General features: G+C 42.3%; 1 protein-coding gene across 1 annotated transcript in view; it reads right to left on the bottom strand.

The window, feature by feature from the left end:
- Nucleotides 1–1,132: 1,132 nt before the first annotated feature.
- The window catches only part of KALRN (kalirin, RhoGEF kinase), a 583,131-nt gene continuing 566,200 nt past the window's right edge, over nt 1,133–18,063 (bottom strand). Inside the window, exons 51-59 of the mRNA XM_012639639.1 lie at nt 16,560–16,587; nt 15,900–16,071; nt 14,177–14,298; nt 13,365–13,496; nt 11,332–11,496; nt 9,515–9,593; nt 5,429–5,629; nt 2,266–2,404; nt 1,133–1,678 (exon numbers count right to left, since the gene is read on the bottom strand). Of these exons, the coding sequence (XP_012495093.1) occupies nt 1,133–1,678; nt 2,266–2,404; nt 5,429–5,629; nt 9,515–9,593; nt 11,332–11,496; nt 13,365–13,496; nt 14,177–14,298; nt 15,900–16,071; nt 16,560–16,587 (1,584 nt within the window). The remainder of the gene's footprint in view (nt 1,679–2,265; nt 2,405–5,428; nt 5,630–9,514; nt 9,594–11,331; nt 11,497–13,364; nt 13,497–14,176; nt 14,299–15,899; nt 16,072–16,559; nt 16,588–18,063) is intronic.

The raw sequence follows: 18,063 nt of genomic DNA, 5'->3' as shown, positions 1-18,063 counted from the left end.
TTGCTCCATGGCTTTAAAAAGGACTTAGGACCAGACCTTTGAAAGGCCTATATGGCTGCCTCCTTTTGGTAAGCACCCCTTAGCTTCAATAAGGAGTTAGAAATAAAGCAAGCCAACTTTCTGAAGACTGTATTCTACAGCTGTAGAAGAAATCAGAAAGTGATGGTACCTTGTTGATAGCAACTGTAGTTTTGTATTTGCCCTTTTGTATGAACCTGTTATATTTGTTTACCTATTTCCAGCCAGGTGTAGACACAAAAATAGCCCCACAACTCTTACTGTATTTGAACTTATTTCCTGGCAGGCTTTCTTGCCAGATTAACCCTGAACCGCCAGTGAGTTCGGGAGTAGTGTTTCATATACAGAACCTATCTTAATCAAATAACCTGTGACTGACAGAAAAAAATCTTCTCAGTCACAGATTGCAAAAGGGTAACATTGCTTTCTCTTAATGCACAGGTTCTGGTAAAAGATTCTATACAAGATTTATAAAATGCTCTAAAAAACTTGTCATCTAATTGTGCTTAGTCAAAACAATGTAATGTTTCGGTAAATAAACTACTGTCTTAACTGGAGCACTCAAAGTTACTTATGATTGATTTAATATATATCTCTGTATTATAAAACTCTGAAATCTGCATGGAATATATTATACTGTATGTGTATATGTAGCCTGTTAAGAAACTATAAGTCATCTAAACCAGAATAGTTGACATACATGACATCTCTGGTAAATAGAACTTTTTGTTTAAAATTTCAGCAAAGGTGGGAAACCTTTTATACTCGCTACAGCGAGCTAAAGGTTTACCCAGTTAACCACTCATTTTGGAACATACAATTAAAATTTTACAACAGCTAATATTCTTGTTATCCTTGCCCTTCTATTCAATACTTTCTGTGACTCTTTGCATCTTTATTTCTTCGGAATGACCTTCTGGAAAGCCCCTTAATTTAGGGTGACCTTTACTGCTGCTCAGACCCTGAATAACCACTGAAGAGGTTTAAGAGGTACATCTCTCAATCCAGAGAACCACGTGGAGTGAAATAATGAACACAATTATTTACAGACACATTCAGTCTTGCTTTGGTTCACACTGTACTTGTATGTGAAACCTCAGGGGCTGGGAGATGGCTACGTCCCTTGGTTCACCCGGTTGACAATGTAGCTCTTGACATTGGGAATAGGCCGCACATCATTCTGGTGCTTGCGGCGTTCTATGAAGCACGCCAGGCGGGAGGTGTCCAGGGGGATCTTGGAGTAGCTGCCATTGTGGGGCTGCAGCCATGGATGCTGTAGGCAAGTGGCCGCCGTAGGCCGCCTCCGAAAGTCTTCCTGTAAGATCACATTGATGAAATCTCTGGCGGCATTGCTCACGCCACAGAAGTATTCATGGGGAAAGCTGAAATCCACCCTGCATACATTGATACATGTCTCCTCTTTGCTCTCATCCAGGAAGGGGGAGACCCCACTCAGCATGACATACGTCAGGACCCCAATGCTCCAGATGTCTGTGCCCAGGGACACAGGGATGCCTTGGATCACTTCTGGGGCAGCAAACTCGGGGTTCCCCAGTAGGTGGTGGATGTGGAAGTGGCCTGAGATCTGGACGGCATCCTCCAAGTCGATGAGCTTCACTCGGGGCACTGGAATCCGTAGGTCAATGAGCAGGTTTTCAGGCTGCAGAGATCCAAGGAGGCAAGGAGAAGAGAAGTTGAATTTTCTGTTTTGACTAGTAGTAGGACTCTGTTAATTCAAACATGGTTCTGCTATAGCCTACAGCATTTGGAAAATTCCCTATGCAAAGTGCTTGGGAGGCCTCAAACTATCAGTCTGAACTCACTACCCTCTGAGTTTGGGTGGTACTTCAGAGAAGTTGTTTGATATTGAAAACCATGTCTTCTTAACTACGCTTTGCTTCTGCATTGAATCCAGAAACGAATAAATTACTCATTTTGGAGAACAAGGGCTCCCTTTTGAGCAGCATGAAAGAGAAGGTAACATTTATTGGCTTCCTTCTATAAAGTTAGATTAGGTAGGTAAAGCTTCCTTACCTTCTCTCACACCAGATGTCATTTTGACTCTGGTATGTTCTCCTTAATTCATGAATAATGAACTTAAATTGTGTGACAACCTAGTTTCTGTTTAATAGTCATGAGAATTCTAATCTAAGTAAATAAGATGAATTCAAATTTACATTCCTCAGAGGTAATGACCAGTAAGTTGGACTTAGCTGTTTCTCTGCAGGGGTTGCTATTCTTTATTACCTTTATGTCCAAATGTGCAACCCTGCAGTTGTGAAGGTACTGCAGAGCTTCCATGATGTCTCGGATGTAGAAAGCTACTTTTTCCTCCATCAGTTCATCGTGATTCATAAGGTAGTCTAAGAGCCGGCCATCATCCATCCTGAAAGTAGGGAGGAAAAGGCAAAGGAACTACGTTTGTGAAGAAAGAGAATAGCACATGTACAAGTCAGTAAGATCTCTAAGATCTCGCTTACTCTGTTTTATAAATGAAGATCAATGTCGCAACACATGTTTATTTTAGAGCCCAAAGTTAGTGTAATGCACAGAACTAAAATATTTACAGATGCGGTGTGCTTCAGAGAAGAAATCTGTATAACCTTGTTTAAGAAACATTCTGTTTTGTTAACTTTTGAAATTGCTCACAAGGAGAAAGGTCTGACACCCCCTTAAGAGGTTAGATTGATAAGAAACCCTTCACCGAGAGAGACTTTAGCAATCTGTGATTAACCATAACCTAGTGGCTGCGAGCAGCCCCACGTGTGTTTTCCAAAATAGTTTTATTTGTCAGTTTTTAGGTGGGGAAAACAAAAAGTAGGCAGAGTTTGTCCTTGACATTGTTGATCCTTTTTTGAATCCTTTGCCTTCTGGGCAAGTTTTCCAACCTTAAAGACTGTGATTGAGAACATGGTACTACATGGAGACAGCCAAACCCAGATTTGAAAGATATTTGAACTCTGCGTTTAGTTTTCCTTGAAGTGCACCATCTTTAAAGTGGAAACAACAACAACAAAATTATAATAATAATACCTACTTCATTATGAGGATTTTGTAAGGATCAAGAGAGACAATGAGGCCTTTAAGCATAATTGATAGCATAAGTAAGTACTAAATAAATGGTATCAGTTTTCAGGCACCCTCGTACCCTCTTACAACAAGGAGTTACCAAATGTCAGGCAGTTTTTCTTTAATGGGCATTGGGCTGTTAAAGGCACATCCCCAGGAAATGCCCACGCAGGGGAGCTTGATCCAGAGTCAGAAACTATTTTCCATCACAGTTGAAATCCCCCTGGGCAAGTTTCCTTTTTCTCCTCTTGCTTGTTCCTTCCCCCTGGTCTCTCCTGCTTTCCTTGACAGGAGCAAAGGCCAGGACTGATGCAGGCCCCTCTTCCTTCCTCTGACCCTGCTGGGCATGGGGTAGGAGTGGTCAGAGTGGAGTGGAGGAGGATTGGGCTTGTTAAATGTGTTCCCCCGAACTTCTTGGAGTGATGAAGGGAGAAATTATTAAATAATAGTAACACTGCTCCAAGACCAGAAGATTGGCCACCAAGTTCAAGCTTAGAGCTTTTGGATAATGCAGATGCCCACATCCCACCTCAGGCAGGGAATCGGAATCTCAGTTGCCTGGTAGAGAAAAGTTCTACCAGCAACCCTAGTGACCGCCAAAGAGGAGGCCCACACTCATGCATAAAACATGCAGCACGCGGTTTAGCTCGAGCACTGCCTCTCCACAGATCTTTCCTGAACTTCAAGTCCAACCTTTTAAAGTTCTCACAGCACCACTCGCCAGTTCACGCGTTTATTTCTTAGTATTTACCATACGATATTGAAATCATCCATTTACCTACTGGTCTTCCTCATTATAACTCCTCAAGGGCAAGAACTGTATCTTTTCACTGTTGTTCCCCCCACCCTGGCCCCAGTCTGCACGGGGCAGGGGTGCACCGTGAGTGCTCAGTAAATGTTTGCTGAACTCGTTCAACCCAATATTCATCAATCCACAACTCTAAGAAGTTGGAGAAATTCTTCAGTCTTCACAGATGAGGACCCTGGGGCCCGGAAACTTAGTATTTCACTTCAAATCACAGAGCTGGGATGTGAGCCCAGATTCTTCTTTCCAAGAACAGCTTCTTTCCATCGCATCGTGGCAGACTGATACTCAATACCTCCCCTCGGAATAGCAGTCAGCGAGTCTGAAGGGGCAAAGGTTCTGGTCTGCTGGACCGTCTTGGTACGCAGTCACAATAGCTTTTATTGGAGCCCAAGCACAGATGTTGTCTGTTGTAGACAAGGAGAGTTCACCAGCAACAGACTGTGCCTTTTGAGTTAGGAAGCTCCCGATAAACAGGTTAGGCTCTGAAAGACTGTAAGTCTGTTAAGTCCAAAGTAACAAACTACCCACTACCACACAGCTATGTAAAGTTAAGTTACATGTGAATGGTGCTGGTTTTATCCCCTTTTTTTTTCTTTCAACCTATTTAGAAATGTAGCCAAAGTGGTTTGCATTTTAGCTTTCTTTTTTCATCATAAATAGATTTATGCTGAGTTACTTCTTCAAAGACCCCCTACACACACACCTAGGCTAACACGCACACGAGAGGAAGACTAAAACGACAGTTGAAAGGCTGATCATGCAGATGCTTCTCTACTGGATATTGGTTCACGGGGAGCCATACACAGCATTGGCCTTTGGTGGAAACGTCTGTCTGCTGTCTAGGCCTAGGGCCTCATTATCACCAATCTGATAACATATTTCTATGTTTTTTCTATTGCTTCTGAAAAGGCTGTTTTCTTTAGCCTCTGTAAGATTTCTCTAACCCACAGAGCGTGCTGTTTATTCTTAGCCTGGGGTGGTGGTGGGGAGAATGACCATATTGCTCTATTTGATCTATTCTAGGGGCCAAATATATGGTTGCCTAAGGCTCTAGAAAACCTGGAATGAGTGGAATGTTTTGAAGGTCAGATTCTCTCCCCTACAAGGAATTTCTTGGGTGGTAGATGGGGATGCTATGGCAGTAGATTACTGTGCAGACTCCTCTCTTTCATCTCAACTCCACTCTGTCAGTCAGCCTACGGTCCATAAGCTCTTCCCAAATGCCTGCCCAGCCCAAGTCCATAAGGGAAAGAAAATGAAAATTGGAGTGAGAGAGATACGGGTTCAAGTCCCAGCCTCTCCACTTCCTAGATTTAAGGAGCTAGTTTTAAGGACCTTCCTTATCCTTGATTTTCTATTCTATAAAATGGGAATAACATTTATTATAAAATGGGGGAGAGGGTGCCTGTTACATACAGCACTTTGTAAACTATAGGACATTGTATAAAAGTTAACTGCCCTTTGCCTTAATTGTGGGCGAGAGATAACCCTAATGGATGGGGACCCCATCAGAAGGACGACACCTGTACTTACAGTTCCAAAATCAGGATGTAGGATGTGGGGGACTCATAGGTGTCGTGGAGAGTGATGTACTGGGGGTGCTGTAGGTGCTGGAGTAGGGCGGCCTCGTGGGCAGCCTGCTCTTTCTTCTTCATTTTTTTGCTAACGAATTTCACAGCCACGTCTTTGCGGGTAGCTTTGTGGATGCATTTCTTTACTATTGAGAAACGGCCTCTGCAAAAACAAAAGGGAGAAAGAGTTTTCCAACATTTATCAATCAACTAAGTATCATTTTACCCATGGATGTGTGAAGTTTTGTGTGAAGCAGTCAGACAGTAGCATTTTATTAGGAATCCTACTCTCCTATATTTTAAATTATAATGTTATCATTCAAAAAAACCCATTTTTCATTCTTTAGCATTTTAGGGTTCTTTGAGTTACAAAAAGCTAACGAATATGATTTTTAGCCAATATATTTCTCTGTCATTTTGAACATCAATCACAGGTTGTTTTCTTTTCTAAGCAGAATATATATTTGTATAAAATACAACAATAAAGACAACAACATTAAAGAAGAAGTTCTACTCAATGGTAATTTAAAAAACATTTTAAAGACTCAATTTTTTCATTTTATGTTTATTATCTGTTTATTATGGAAAATTTCTAATATACACAAAAATAAAGAGAATAGCAGAATAGATCTCCCATGCAACTGGCTTTACTAATCATCAGCATTTTATCAATCTTGTTTTATCTATTCCTTTTCTACCTCCTGGTTTCACTTCTGGAGTATTTTAAGCAAAATCCAGATATCATGTCATTTCATTCATAACACTTCAGTTTACATCCCTAACTGGCAAAGACACTTAGAAATATATAACCACCCACAAAATTACCCACCCCTGAAATAGAATGGTTCCCAGATGCAACCCTGTGGAAAGTATTATAGTAAGAGAGCTAAGTAGAAGTGGCCCAGGTCAGCAATGGAAGCAGACAATGGGAGGGTCAAAGAGGTGACAAGGCAATGCCATCCAAGCCCTGTGCATGAGGTGCCCTAGCCCATGAGCAGGGGAATGAACAGTCTGGAGACAAGCCCATTCCTCCAACAGAAATGGGTGCATCATGGCCACCACTGCAATCATCCAACTGACTCCTTGACCTGGCTCTGTGCTCACCAACCAATTTTCTAATAATACTTTTTTTTTTTTTTAAGACAGAGTCTTGCTCTGTTGCCCTGGCTAGAGTGCAGTAATATCATCATAGCTCACTGCAGCTTCAAACTCCTGGGCTCAAGCGATCCTCCTGGCTCAGCCTCCTGAGTAGATGGGACTACAGGTGCGTGCCACTGCATCTATTGTAGTTTAAGACGTCTAGGAGGGAGTGAAAATAGATACCTGTGTTATCTGCCAATAGATGGCAGATACCTGCCACACTTTTAACTGGATGCTCAACACTGCTACCTTTTTGGATTCTGTGCAGGCAACCAGTCAGCGTTCCCAGTGACAATAAGCCCCTGGCTTCTTTAAACGGTGCTGGCGCCTATACAGTTTATTTCTGGTTAAATATGCCATGCTCAAGTGCCCTTTCCTTTTATAGATGTGCTGTAGAAGTGAAGATATTCCTTCTTGCACCATGGTTTTTATAATATTTAATTACTGGAGAGCTCTTTTTAACAGGATAGTCATGTACGCCCAGGATTCTAGGTTTAGGCATGCTGGAGAAAGCTTTTTTTTTCCCTTCCCAATCACCTTTCTTTTTTTTGCAACTCAGACACTGACTTTTGCTGCATGTCAAGTGCACTTCCTCGTGCTTCCACCACCTGTCAATCATTCTGAGTCTTTAATTAGGACTCTTCCAAGGACACTCTGACATCCCAGAGAGTGATGCTTCCACACGGCTTCTCGCCCTCTTTCCCAGATCATGTCAGCAGACACGGTCAAGAGAGGAGCTTCCTACTTCTTGGGGAAACATTTTACAGGGCAGATTTTTAAAGTGTGGGTGGGGAGATGGAGTGTGCTTTGGAAATGCTGAGTCTTGAGAAGCAACAGAAACTCGCCGTGCCTGACAAAATGGCTTCCACACCCCTTGCAGCCAGCACACTGACGTTCAGCTGCTGTCGTTTGGCCAGAAAGTTATACTGCCCCCTGAAAAGCATATACTCATCAAAAACAGAGCCGGACACTGCCGAAAGGGCTTCCAGGCACCAGCTGTGTCCACAGCTGTTCATGCTGGAGAAAGCTGACTCACTTCTATGGCCCTGGCACAGAAATCTTTCATGTGTCTCATGTAAGAATCTCCATGTTTTATTTCTATTATGCTAATGTACAACATTTTGAAAGACCTTCCGAAAATACGAGAACTATTCTTAGAAGACAAAGAAGCTTCAGGCTGTTGGAGATGAGGTTTGCTTTTTTTTTTTTAAGAAAACAACTATTGATTACTTTGAACTGATCAGAAAATTGATCTCCCCTTTGAGAAACAGCAAAACATGCTATGGTTAACAACAGCAAATGCGTGTTTCAGGGAGGAACTAACTGGGGCATCTAGGTGACAGAACCAGCTTCATTTAGAACCACCTGGGGATTTGGTTTGCTCATTTTGGGGGTCATATCTGGCTTCGCAAACTTCAATATAACAGAGCAAACTAGATTTCAATTACTAGAACTTACTTTTGACACTAATTGTTATGATGAGAAATGACATATACTAGTAAAACAAACATGGGCTTAGACTTGGGTAGCCTGGAATTTGAATCCTGGCTGTACACTTACTAGTTGTGGGGCCTTGAGGAAATTACTGAACTTCCCTGAGCCCAAGTTGCCTTTACTGAAAATATACTCCAACGCTACCTCACAGTGTTACAAGGACTAGATTAAATACTGTTTGTATAGTACATGCATAGTACATGGAACACTATAGGTGCTCAGAGATAAGCAGCATCGTGTACATTTCCTTTGGTCTTTTTTTTCCTGTTTGGCTACACAAAGAAGACAGGAAAGTAGAGCTAAAGTTTGTTTTTGATGAAAGTTGCTGTAATGAAAGGCAGTGAATTACATTGTAACTCCTGCCTAAGAAACAGAAATAACGAACATTTTGGCTTCCTCCCACAATCTCTGTTACAACCACCACACTTAGGAGATTTTATGTTTCATTTAGAGATGCCAGTCAGAGATCCAGATGATGCCAATGGCCCCTTGTTAGCTCTTTCATTTCTCCATCCAGGCTGGATGGGCAGCTTATAAGGTCAACGCATATTTCTCACCTAGACCATCCAGAGACCAATGCATGCACAGGGATGAACCCCTTTTGTTTCTCTCCCATCAATTATTTTTGTGGGCCAGGTGATAGATTTCTTTTTTATTTTTCTGTTGAAAGTCATATTTTTATTCTGTTTATTCTTGAGGACACACTAAACGTTCTCTAACCAAAAGAGACAGGTAGGCAGAGAGAGAGAGAGAGATATGTATGTATGTATGTATGTTGAGAGGGTTAGATTAGAAATACCCACAAAACAATTAATGTGCTTGTCACATGGACATATGTAGAGGGGTATACCCAACAATTAATGACTATACATTCTTCTCAAGAATACGTGGAACTTTTTACAAAAATTGACCACGGACTACTCATAGAGGAAGTCCCAACAAAAATCAGGGAAATCAATATCATATAGACTAAGTTCTCTGACCACAGTGCAAATTAAGGTAGAAATCAGTAACAAAGAGTTACTTTTAAGAATCTCATACATTAAAAAATCTCATACATCTTAAAATATTTTTCCATTATAACTGGGTCATTGAAGAAAAAATACATAGAACTCAATAATAATGAAAATACCACATATCAAGACTTGGGAAATATGGCTAAAATTGTACTGTGAAGAAAATTTCGATCCTTAAATTCTTATATTAGAAAAGAATAAAGGCTGAGAGTTGATGAATGAAGCACCCAACTTAAGAAGTTAGAAAAAGAAGTAGGAAATACACGTAAATATTCTCATCATTTTCATACTATAGAGAGAATGCATCTATAAAAGAAACAACTACAAAAACGACTCATTGCTCTGTTGTGATGTTGCTACATACTTATGAATGAAGGCAAAGAACACTGTGTCATTACCTTCCAATTTCATTCAGCTCAGTATAAGCCGAATCAAAATTTTCCTTCCAAGAAATGGTGGCACCATCAGCAGCAGCATCTTTGGAAGAGAGAGAATCATTGATGATATTAAAGATGTCATGGAAGAATAAAGAAAAAGTTAACAGAAAAGTTCCAGCATAACCCCAAAGCAACTCTCATGGCTAAATATGGAATCTAACTCAGTGGGAAAATGCCATGATTCTCTGGAATGTTATTTGAAAGTATTAAATATATCATCCAAGGGAAACTGACACGACAGAGTCAGACTCCCTCTGCCATTTACTTAAACGAGGGAAAAAGCACAATCAGACGTGTGACTTCTGGATATTTTAAAATAGAAATTTGATAGAAAAAATAAAAAGGGGGAGGAAAAAAACGCTGTGAAGACCTAGAAAAGCCAGTGAGAATTAGGGCCACAGGGAGGCTGCAGAGAGAGAAGAGGGGAAAAGCTACAGGGTCAAGAAAGGAGAGAAGGAAAAGATATTCCAAAAATGTCTCTTTCTCACCCCGCTGTTCCTAGGCATTCATGAGCTTATCTGCTGAATGGAATGATTTAACTTAACCTGCAATATATGCCTGAGTAGACTCTTTGATGGCATTTCCTCGTATGATGTGTCAGTTCCCTGGCAATGATTTATCGACACACATACACACACAGAGGCATGCACACCAATACACATTTGTGTTGTCTGCTGGGGACCCAGGCTCGCAAGTAGCAAAATGCACAGTGGTTGTGCCAGAGCAGGGCTGAGTCAGTGGCTTGGGAGGCGAGAAGCCAAGTCAGAGCACAGCCTGGCTGAGACTGAAGGTGGATTGTCCATACTGAATGCTGAGGAAACAGAGAACCAAGGCCAAGGTTTCCTAGTGAGTCATAGGCCCTGGGAACACAGTCAAAGCCACTGGGAGGGAGCTGACTGGGCTGGCAGTGGGGGCCCAGCTGGAGAGCATTTCCGGATTCGGCTGGGGACAGGGGTGTAGCCCAAGGCTGTAAAGGGTTTCCCAAGCCCCTCTGGAGACTCCAGAATTCCCTTAACCTAAAGAGACACAGGTAAACCACTCCCTACCCACTGCCCTCCCCACCCCAGCATAGAACACTCCCTGGCACTGCCAGGGAGATTTCTTTAGGCTGGCAAGTTTCCTCTTCCAAAATGTCCCTGAAACCAAGGTGACTTGGTGGGCAAGATAAGGACCATGTTTGTGAAATACTCATATGTAACTAGTTAAATGTTTATTTAGTTAATTTCTCAACAAATCTACACAAAAATATACCCATGTTGAGAAAAGAAATTCTGGGATGATTAGGAGTGAGGAAACTATCAAATATTTATTTTGTGGTGAAATCCTTTAAGCAGGTTGCTTTCTCTTCCCTTGAGTTGGCGAGCGGGCTGTCGATAACACTGCGAGGTATGACTGTGCCTGGCAGGGGTGCTGGGGGAGAGGAGGCTTTGTCTTCCTGTCTCTGAAGAGGGGCGGACAGCAGCAGCCCAGGGACTCCTGACTCCTGACTGTTCCTCTCTGTTCCTGGAGACACACCCAGTCCCCCAGGGAAGTTGGCAGGCCCAGGGTTAGGCTTGGGTGGCAGATCTAACATTTTCCCAAGATGCCTGGAGTCACACTTTATGGAAACATTCTCCATCAGGCCTCTAAAATGTCGCTTGATGGAAGCTGCAGAGCAGCTCCAGATCACCTCTCGCATGGTGGCCTGACATGCCAGTGAGCAGCCAGTGCCAGCGGGCCTGCGACAGCTGGCCAGGTGCCTCCACTGCCTGGGGGTTGTGGGCTTGGCCGGGACTCACCATATTCTGGAAGTCGCACAAACTCCGAGGGCTCGCTGGGAAGGCTGATTCCCCAGGGGTTACTGGCACTGACTCTGAACTGATAAGGACACCCAGGACTAAGGTCTTCGATGACGAGGTAAGTGTCCAAGGTTGAGGCTACCGACTGCTGCCAGATCTGAGAACCTAGTGACAGTTTCCCGGAAGAGAGAAAGAGAAAATGCATAGGGACATTGTTTCAAAGACCTTCAGCAAACAAAGAAAGGAAAATTGACACATGCAATTTAAGGGACAGTTGTGGGCCAACTGTGGCAGTTTGGGTTCAGTTTCCTAAATGATTGAATAAAGGGTGAGGGGTGTGGAAGAAGTTGGCCCATAGGATTCTGTCCACTTTCAAATGTGCAGGTGTGAGAGTGAGCAGACAGATAACCAGAATTTACAGAGGATATGTGGCAACTTTTTAATAAGGCTGGAAGAATATATTATAAATTTATAACAAAAATGAGAAAAAATATGCATTTGGAAACTGAAACAAAATGAAAATTTACATGTATTGAGCACTATAAACATGTAAAATACTGTGGAAGGTGTCTAGTGTCTTCAACATAATTCTCTCATTTAACTTTTTCACATAAATCCACACAAACCCAACGAGGTAGAGAGCATTAATCCTACTTTACAGATAAAGGAACTGAGCCTTGGAAATATTAAACAATTTGCCCAAGAGAACTTAGTTAATAAGATGAACTATTAACTGAATAGTGATAAAGCGAATATGAGCTTCGTGAAATCTATCTTCCAGCTCAGCATCAACGCCTTTGCGAAGACCTTGGAGACCTAGGAGTGAATGGCTTAACAAAGAGGCAGAAATAAGTAGTTTAATTTTAATTAAACTAGGGCAGGTTTAATAAAAGAGAAAAAGAAAAAAGAGTTAAAATAGTAAGAGTAGCAGAAAGTAGAGTAAAATGAATAATTTTGGTTTGGGGGTGGGGTGAGGTGGCAAGCAATTGCTTTCAATTCAATCATGCGATTCATTATGTGGCTCAGAGATTTGTTATAAGATTTGTTAATAAGCGATCTGGCATCTTCTTATTTTAACTAATTCTTCTTTATAACAAGATAGAAATCTCAGTTATTTCTAACCACAGAATAAATACGTGCACTTTTAGCAAGTAAATATTAAAAAATTTTAAAAGTATAAGTTGTGCAATTTTAAAGTGCACAATTAAAAAATATATATTGTCTCTAAATTTTATCTGGGGGCAGGAGGTATAGAGCTCTCATCAGTTATTTCTCTGGGACAAAGATCACTAATTATTAATAGCAAACTAGAAAGCTGGGTGTTACTGCTGGCTCTGCCTCTTACTAACTACTACCTTGTGTTTCTTTCTTTCTTTCTTTTTTTTTTTTTTTTTAAGAGCTAGGGTCTGGCCCTGTCACCCAGGCTGGAGTGCAGTGGCCCAATCATAGCCCACTGCAGTCTCGAACTCCTGAGCTCAAGCTGTCCTCCCACCTCAGCCTTCTGAGTAGCTGAGACTATGGGCATGATGCCCAGCTAATTTTTAAAACATTTTTTTTAGAGATGGGGTCTTGCTATATTGTCCAGGCTGGTCTCAAACTCCCAGCTTCACGCAATCCTCCCTTCTTGGCCTCCCAAAGTGCTAAGATTACAGGCGTGAGCCACTGTGCCCAGCCAACCTTGTTTTTCTTAAGTTTCTTTAGGCCTTAGCTTACTCATCTGTAAAGTGGGCCTGATCATCCCTATCCGGGTGATTGAGCATGTTAAGTAGAGAAATGCATGTGAAAACACTTTGAAACCTGTCCCAGGTCATAAATATGTCACGAGGGTTTACATCATCTTAGTGAAGACAGCTGCTTGACATCTGAGGTCAGACGGCGGCTGTAGTCTGGCACTGAGACCTCTGTGCTGAGTTGGAAGACACAAGAAGGAACAGCTTCTGTAAGATGAGGAGGCTAATAGGCTTATAACTCTGAAGGAGCTCCTCGGGAGGAAGAAGAAAACAGAAAAACAAGAGCAGGAGGAGCTAGCGCACCTTCCTCTCTGTACTCCACGGTGTAACCAGAAATAGTGCAGTTTCCCGTGCTCGATGGAGGCAGCCAGCGCAGAATCACAGAGGTGCAGCTTCTCTCCTGGGCAATGGGGCGGTTAGGTGCTGCTGGAACACCTACAGAGACGAAAATTAGGATCAAGTGCTATTTCTTCCGAACTCGGCATTTTATACCAAGGTAGATCGTCATCTAGGAAATGTTACCTAACCTATGTCTCAATTTTTTCCTGCATCCTTCTCCACCAAGTGGCATACTTTCTCCAGGCCCAAGGGAGACCTGGAGACATGCCTGTCCGTCTGAAGTTCTTCCTCAGCTAGACACTGCACACTGGAGATCACGCTGGGTCAGGGAACCATGCAGTAGGTTTGTGGGAGGCCACACAGCTCTTAGCAAGATTTGCTCTCTTCACATTTGCTAGAACTTTATTTGGGAAATTTCACAATGGACCTTTTCTTCCCCAGGTCTCAGGGAGCCCATATAGTGTTCGCTTAAAAGGTTCGACTTGTAACACAAGCTCACAGAGATGGAACGTAGAATGGTGGGGGCCAGGGGAGGTGGGAGGGAGGAATGGGGAGTTGGTGTTTAATGGGTACAGGGGGGAGTATCAGTTTGGGAAGATGAAAGTGTTCTGTGACGGATGGTGGTGACGCTAGCACACAAATGTGAATGTACCTAATGCCGCTGAGTTGTGCGCTTAAAAATGGTTAAGATGGTAAATTTCATGTTGTGTGTGTTTTACTACAGCTAAAAAATGTTTTAAAAAAGTATTTTAAAAAGTTTGCCTAACAGACTATACCTTGCACTTTAACTGTAGCAGACGTCGATACGGTCCCGTGGTCGTTTGTGGCAATGCAGGTATAAATCCCGCTGTCTTGGGGCATCAGGTTGCAGATCTTCAGGGTGATTTCCCCAGAATCACTAGAGACACCAGAAGGATGCCCTTCAGACTGGAGTGATGAGACGGCTGGCTGGTGGGTAGAATCCCTTAGGGTTGGCACGTGGCGTGCTGAGCTGAGAGGCTTCAGGCTCGAGGTCTAGTCCCGGTCTGTTATCTCCCTACACACCCTGGGCGATCGCCTCGCCTTTCTATAGTCCCACTTCCCGATACGGGGAAAACATCTGGGCCATGCACATCTCTCAAGTTTGTTGTAAATGAGAGATAGCATAAGGAGTAAAATGATATCAGAATTAGAACATGGTTTAAAATATATAAAGTTCTATACCGATACTGGTCCACAGTATTATTAGTATTATTCTCACTAGTAACCTTGTCCTAGAATATATTCCATCTCACAGATCAATAATGGATGGTGCACAAAAAAAGGAAAGACTAAAGAATGAAAACGTTCAGGTATTTCAAATTCTACATGTGGGACCCTCAAAATAATTAAGTGAATTAAGAAAGGGTAAATTCTTTCACCTAAATGATAACTTCCCCACTCATCCCAGTGTGGGATTCAGGAACATCCCAAGGGGAGAACTGCTCTGAAAGGGTTGAATACAGAAGTCATGGTCGGCCCTGTCCCCGCCCCCCAGGGTTGTGTCCACCCTGCTGCTCCTCACTACCATGGCCTCTCACACTAAGCTCCTTGGACCCACTGGTATTTTATGACCTGGACAGGGAGTCTCTGCTGGGAATACCAAGGAATGATGGTTTTTTTCCACTTCCCATGCACACAAATTAAGTCAAGGGGTGAACGTTTCTTGACTCTAGGTGTTCCTTCCATAAACGTTTCTTAAGCGTTTAGGGTTTGTTACTGCTTGTTCACTGTAAGCAGTAATGCACAATAAAGTTCATAATTAGTAACAATAAATGTTAACAGAATGATTGGGAGGCAGTCAACCAAGTTTTGTTAAACAGTGTTTTTGGGTAGAAGCATGTTTGCAGCTTGATTTCCTATTGCACATTTTGGAAGGAATCATTGTTTTTCTAATAAAACTGTTCTTAGGTAAGGAATTAAATATATCACTGTTTCACAGCAACCTGAGGGCACAAAAAACACCAAGATGTCCAGATTTGGGGACCACATTCCTACAGGTCTGGAGCTTTTGCCACTTCTGACTTAGAGCATTACTTAGGGACCCACAGGGAGATGGCATCTGATAGGGGAATGTAAGGCAGTGATTGTAAAAGCTCTTCAAAAGTATGGCTCATGCTTGACCTAAGATACTATATAAAGGTTTATGTTTTTCTTTATTTGCATGGGTGGGTCCAGAACCCAGTCTTTGCAAAGTGTTCTGTTGTCCCAGGTACGTCTATGTGGTGCCCAGCAACGTGTGAAACTGTTGCTGCCCACCATGAACTTCAGGCTGGTGACATCGGGCTGCAGCGTGAGCCGCTCAGGCTGTGGTTTTTTATTCACTCTCTTTCCTAATCAAGGCTAAGTGTTAGAGCTAGAATAGGCTTCAGGGCTCTTCTCTCGGAAAGACTGTGAGCCAGAACAGAAGCTGCGTCCCAGATTTAGCCTCTCGGTGCTGGGCTAAGGTGCTGCTGGTGTGATGCTGGGCGATCAGCTTACCAAGAGGAGACGGTGTACGTGGCGGAGCTGTTGTCAGTGTCAAGGATGTTCTGGTCTGGACCCTTCCAGGTGATGGTGGGCTTCGGCCGCCCACAGACCTTGCACTGCAGTATCACGGTGTCCCCAAGCAAACAAGTCACATCCACTAAGGGCACAAGGAATTCTGGGGCCACTGTGATCAAATCAACATACATTCATATCACTCAGAACAAATTTAGAAAAAAACAGCCATTTTTTCACACAACACTATCATTCCCCGACCATGTTGTATGATTCCATAACCTTCAGCATAACACTGTTATCTGTGTCCCTTTAATAAGTATTTAAAAATAATAAATATTATAGAAAAATTAGGAAATACGGATAAAAAAAGAAAAAGCTGCATGATGTCATAGTCCACAGATAACAACTGTGACTATTCTGATATTACATATATATCATTTGAGGCTTTATATAAACAGATATCTTACCCAAACTGGATCACATTATACAATTGCAAGTTGTAGTTCCTTTCATCTAACAATTTATCACAGACGTCTATCCTTGTCCATTAGTACAGAACTGTGTTACCACTGTTAAAAGGCTCTACCTGAATGCTGGATTCACTATAATTTATTTAGCCAATCCCCACATTCCCAATTCTACTACTTTTTAACTCACCTTCTTGGATGAAATTTGGATTTAAAATCTGAAAAACACAAAGAAAGAGAAAATTGCTTGAATTCTAAACTACTAAATGAGAACAAGAAACTTGTACACTATTGAGTAAAAATGAAGTACAACTTAGGGAGGGGAGACCTGGAGCCCCACCTCGAGATTTGTCGTGACTGTGTTGCCATCGCAGTGACAGAACCCCTCTTTATCAACGAAGGGCACTTGGTTGACTTCTGTCTAATCTGATTGTTCGTGTTCGCGCCTGGCAGTGAGCAGCGCCGGGCAGGTTCATTGTGACTCAGACGTCTGCTAGCACAGATGCCCTCGCTGTCCTTCTTCCCCTTAGTTTCTCTTCCTTCCTTCACATGCAAAAATCCCTCCTGTTCAATATGCACTCAAGCAATGCGATGCTATGATTCTTCCCAGTGTCCTGAAGTTTCAAAAGCAGAGCACCTGAGACCTATCAAACTGGAAGTGTCTTTGACTTTAACTAACCTGGTGGTTTCCTTCCAAATGTCCTCCCTCCACTCTTTCCCCCACCCCCAAGCAAGGGAAACTTCTTTTTAAGAAGGTAAATGCAGAACCTTTTCTTTGGTTGAAGGGGAAAAAAAGAAGTCCTGTCTATCCTGTCCCCAGCATGACCTCCTATCCTGCATAGGACAACTTGAAAACCACTGACCGTCTTAACCATTCTAACACTTTTGCTTCATACATGAGAAAACAGAGAATAAGTGATTAAGTGACCAAGCTGACTAAGTCCCAGTCACAAGGCTGGTTCCGGGGAGGAGCTGCTAGGGCTATTTGTGTATACCATGCTGCATGCTTTGGGACACCCTAGATATTTCACAGCAGGGAAAACATCTAGCTGACTAGCCATTCTGGAAATTTACCCCTTCTTGAAAGGATGGTCACTTTGACTTTTTTCTCCATCTTTTGTATTACCTCTAATCATGCAAGTCCAGGTCATAAAGCCAGACATTGTAAAAGAGCATGGACTTTGGAGTCAGAGAGGCTGAGGTCATCTGTTGTGTTTAATGTGACTGTGTGCTAATTACTTCAAATTGATTAGCATCAATTTTCTCCACTACAAAATGGTGACAAATAATATCTAGTGCAGAGTGTTATCATAAAGATTAAATGAAATCATGTAAGTCAAGCACCTAGCACAATGCTTGACAAATAACAAGTACTTAATACCTATTTAAATAAAGATTATCTAATTCTAATCATCTTCCTTTTGCTAAGCAGCCTATTATTAAAGTGGCTTATCTCCGATAGTTTATTTGGTAAAACTCTTCTGTCCATTATAGCGAAGCCAGAAAACTCATGTGCCTTCCAAAATTGCCCAGTTGGGGCCTTCACGCTAATTTCCCGGCATTTATCCATGTCTTATGTGAACATGCGTGATTTCTGTGTGTTCTTCCCTTAGAGGGGTCCTATATGAGCCCTTTGGAACAAAGATGTTATTTCCTTCTTTGGGTTCCCCTTTGCAAACCAATTGCGCACTTAC

Source organism: Propithecus coquereli, unplaced genomic scaffold (genome assembly GCF_000956105.1).
Source record: "Propithecus coquereli isolate 6110/MARCELLA unplaced genomic scaffold, Pcoq_1.0 Scaffold10, whole genome shotgun sequence".
NCBI classification, from domain to species: Eukaryota; Metazoa; Chordata; class Mammalia; order Primates; family Indriidae; genus Propithecus; species Propithecus coquereli.
Note: the sequence above shows the minus strand (reverse complement) of the source record. Positions and strands in the feature narration are given on the sequence as shown.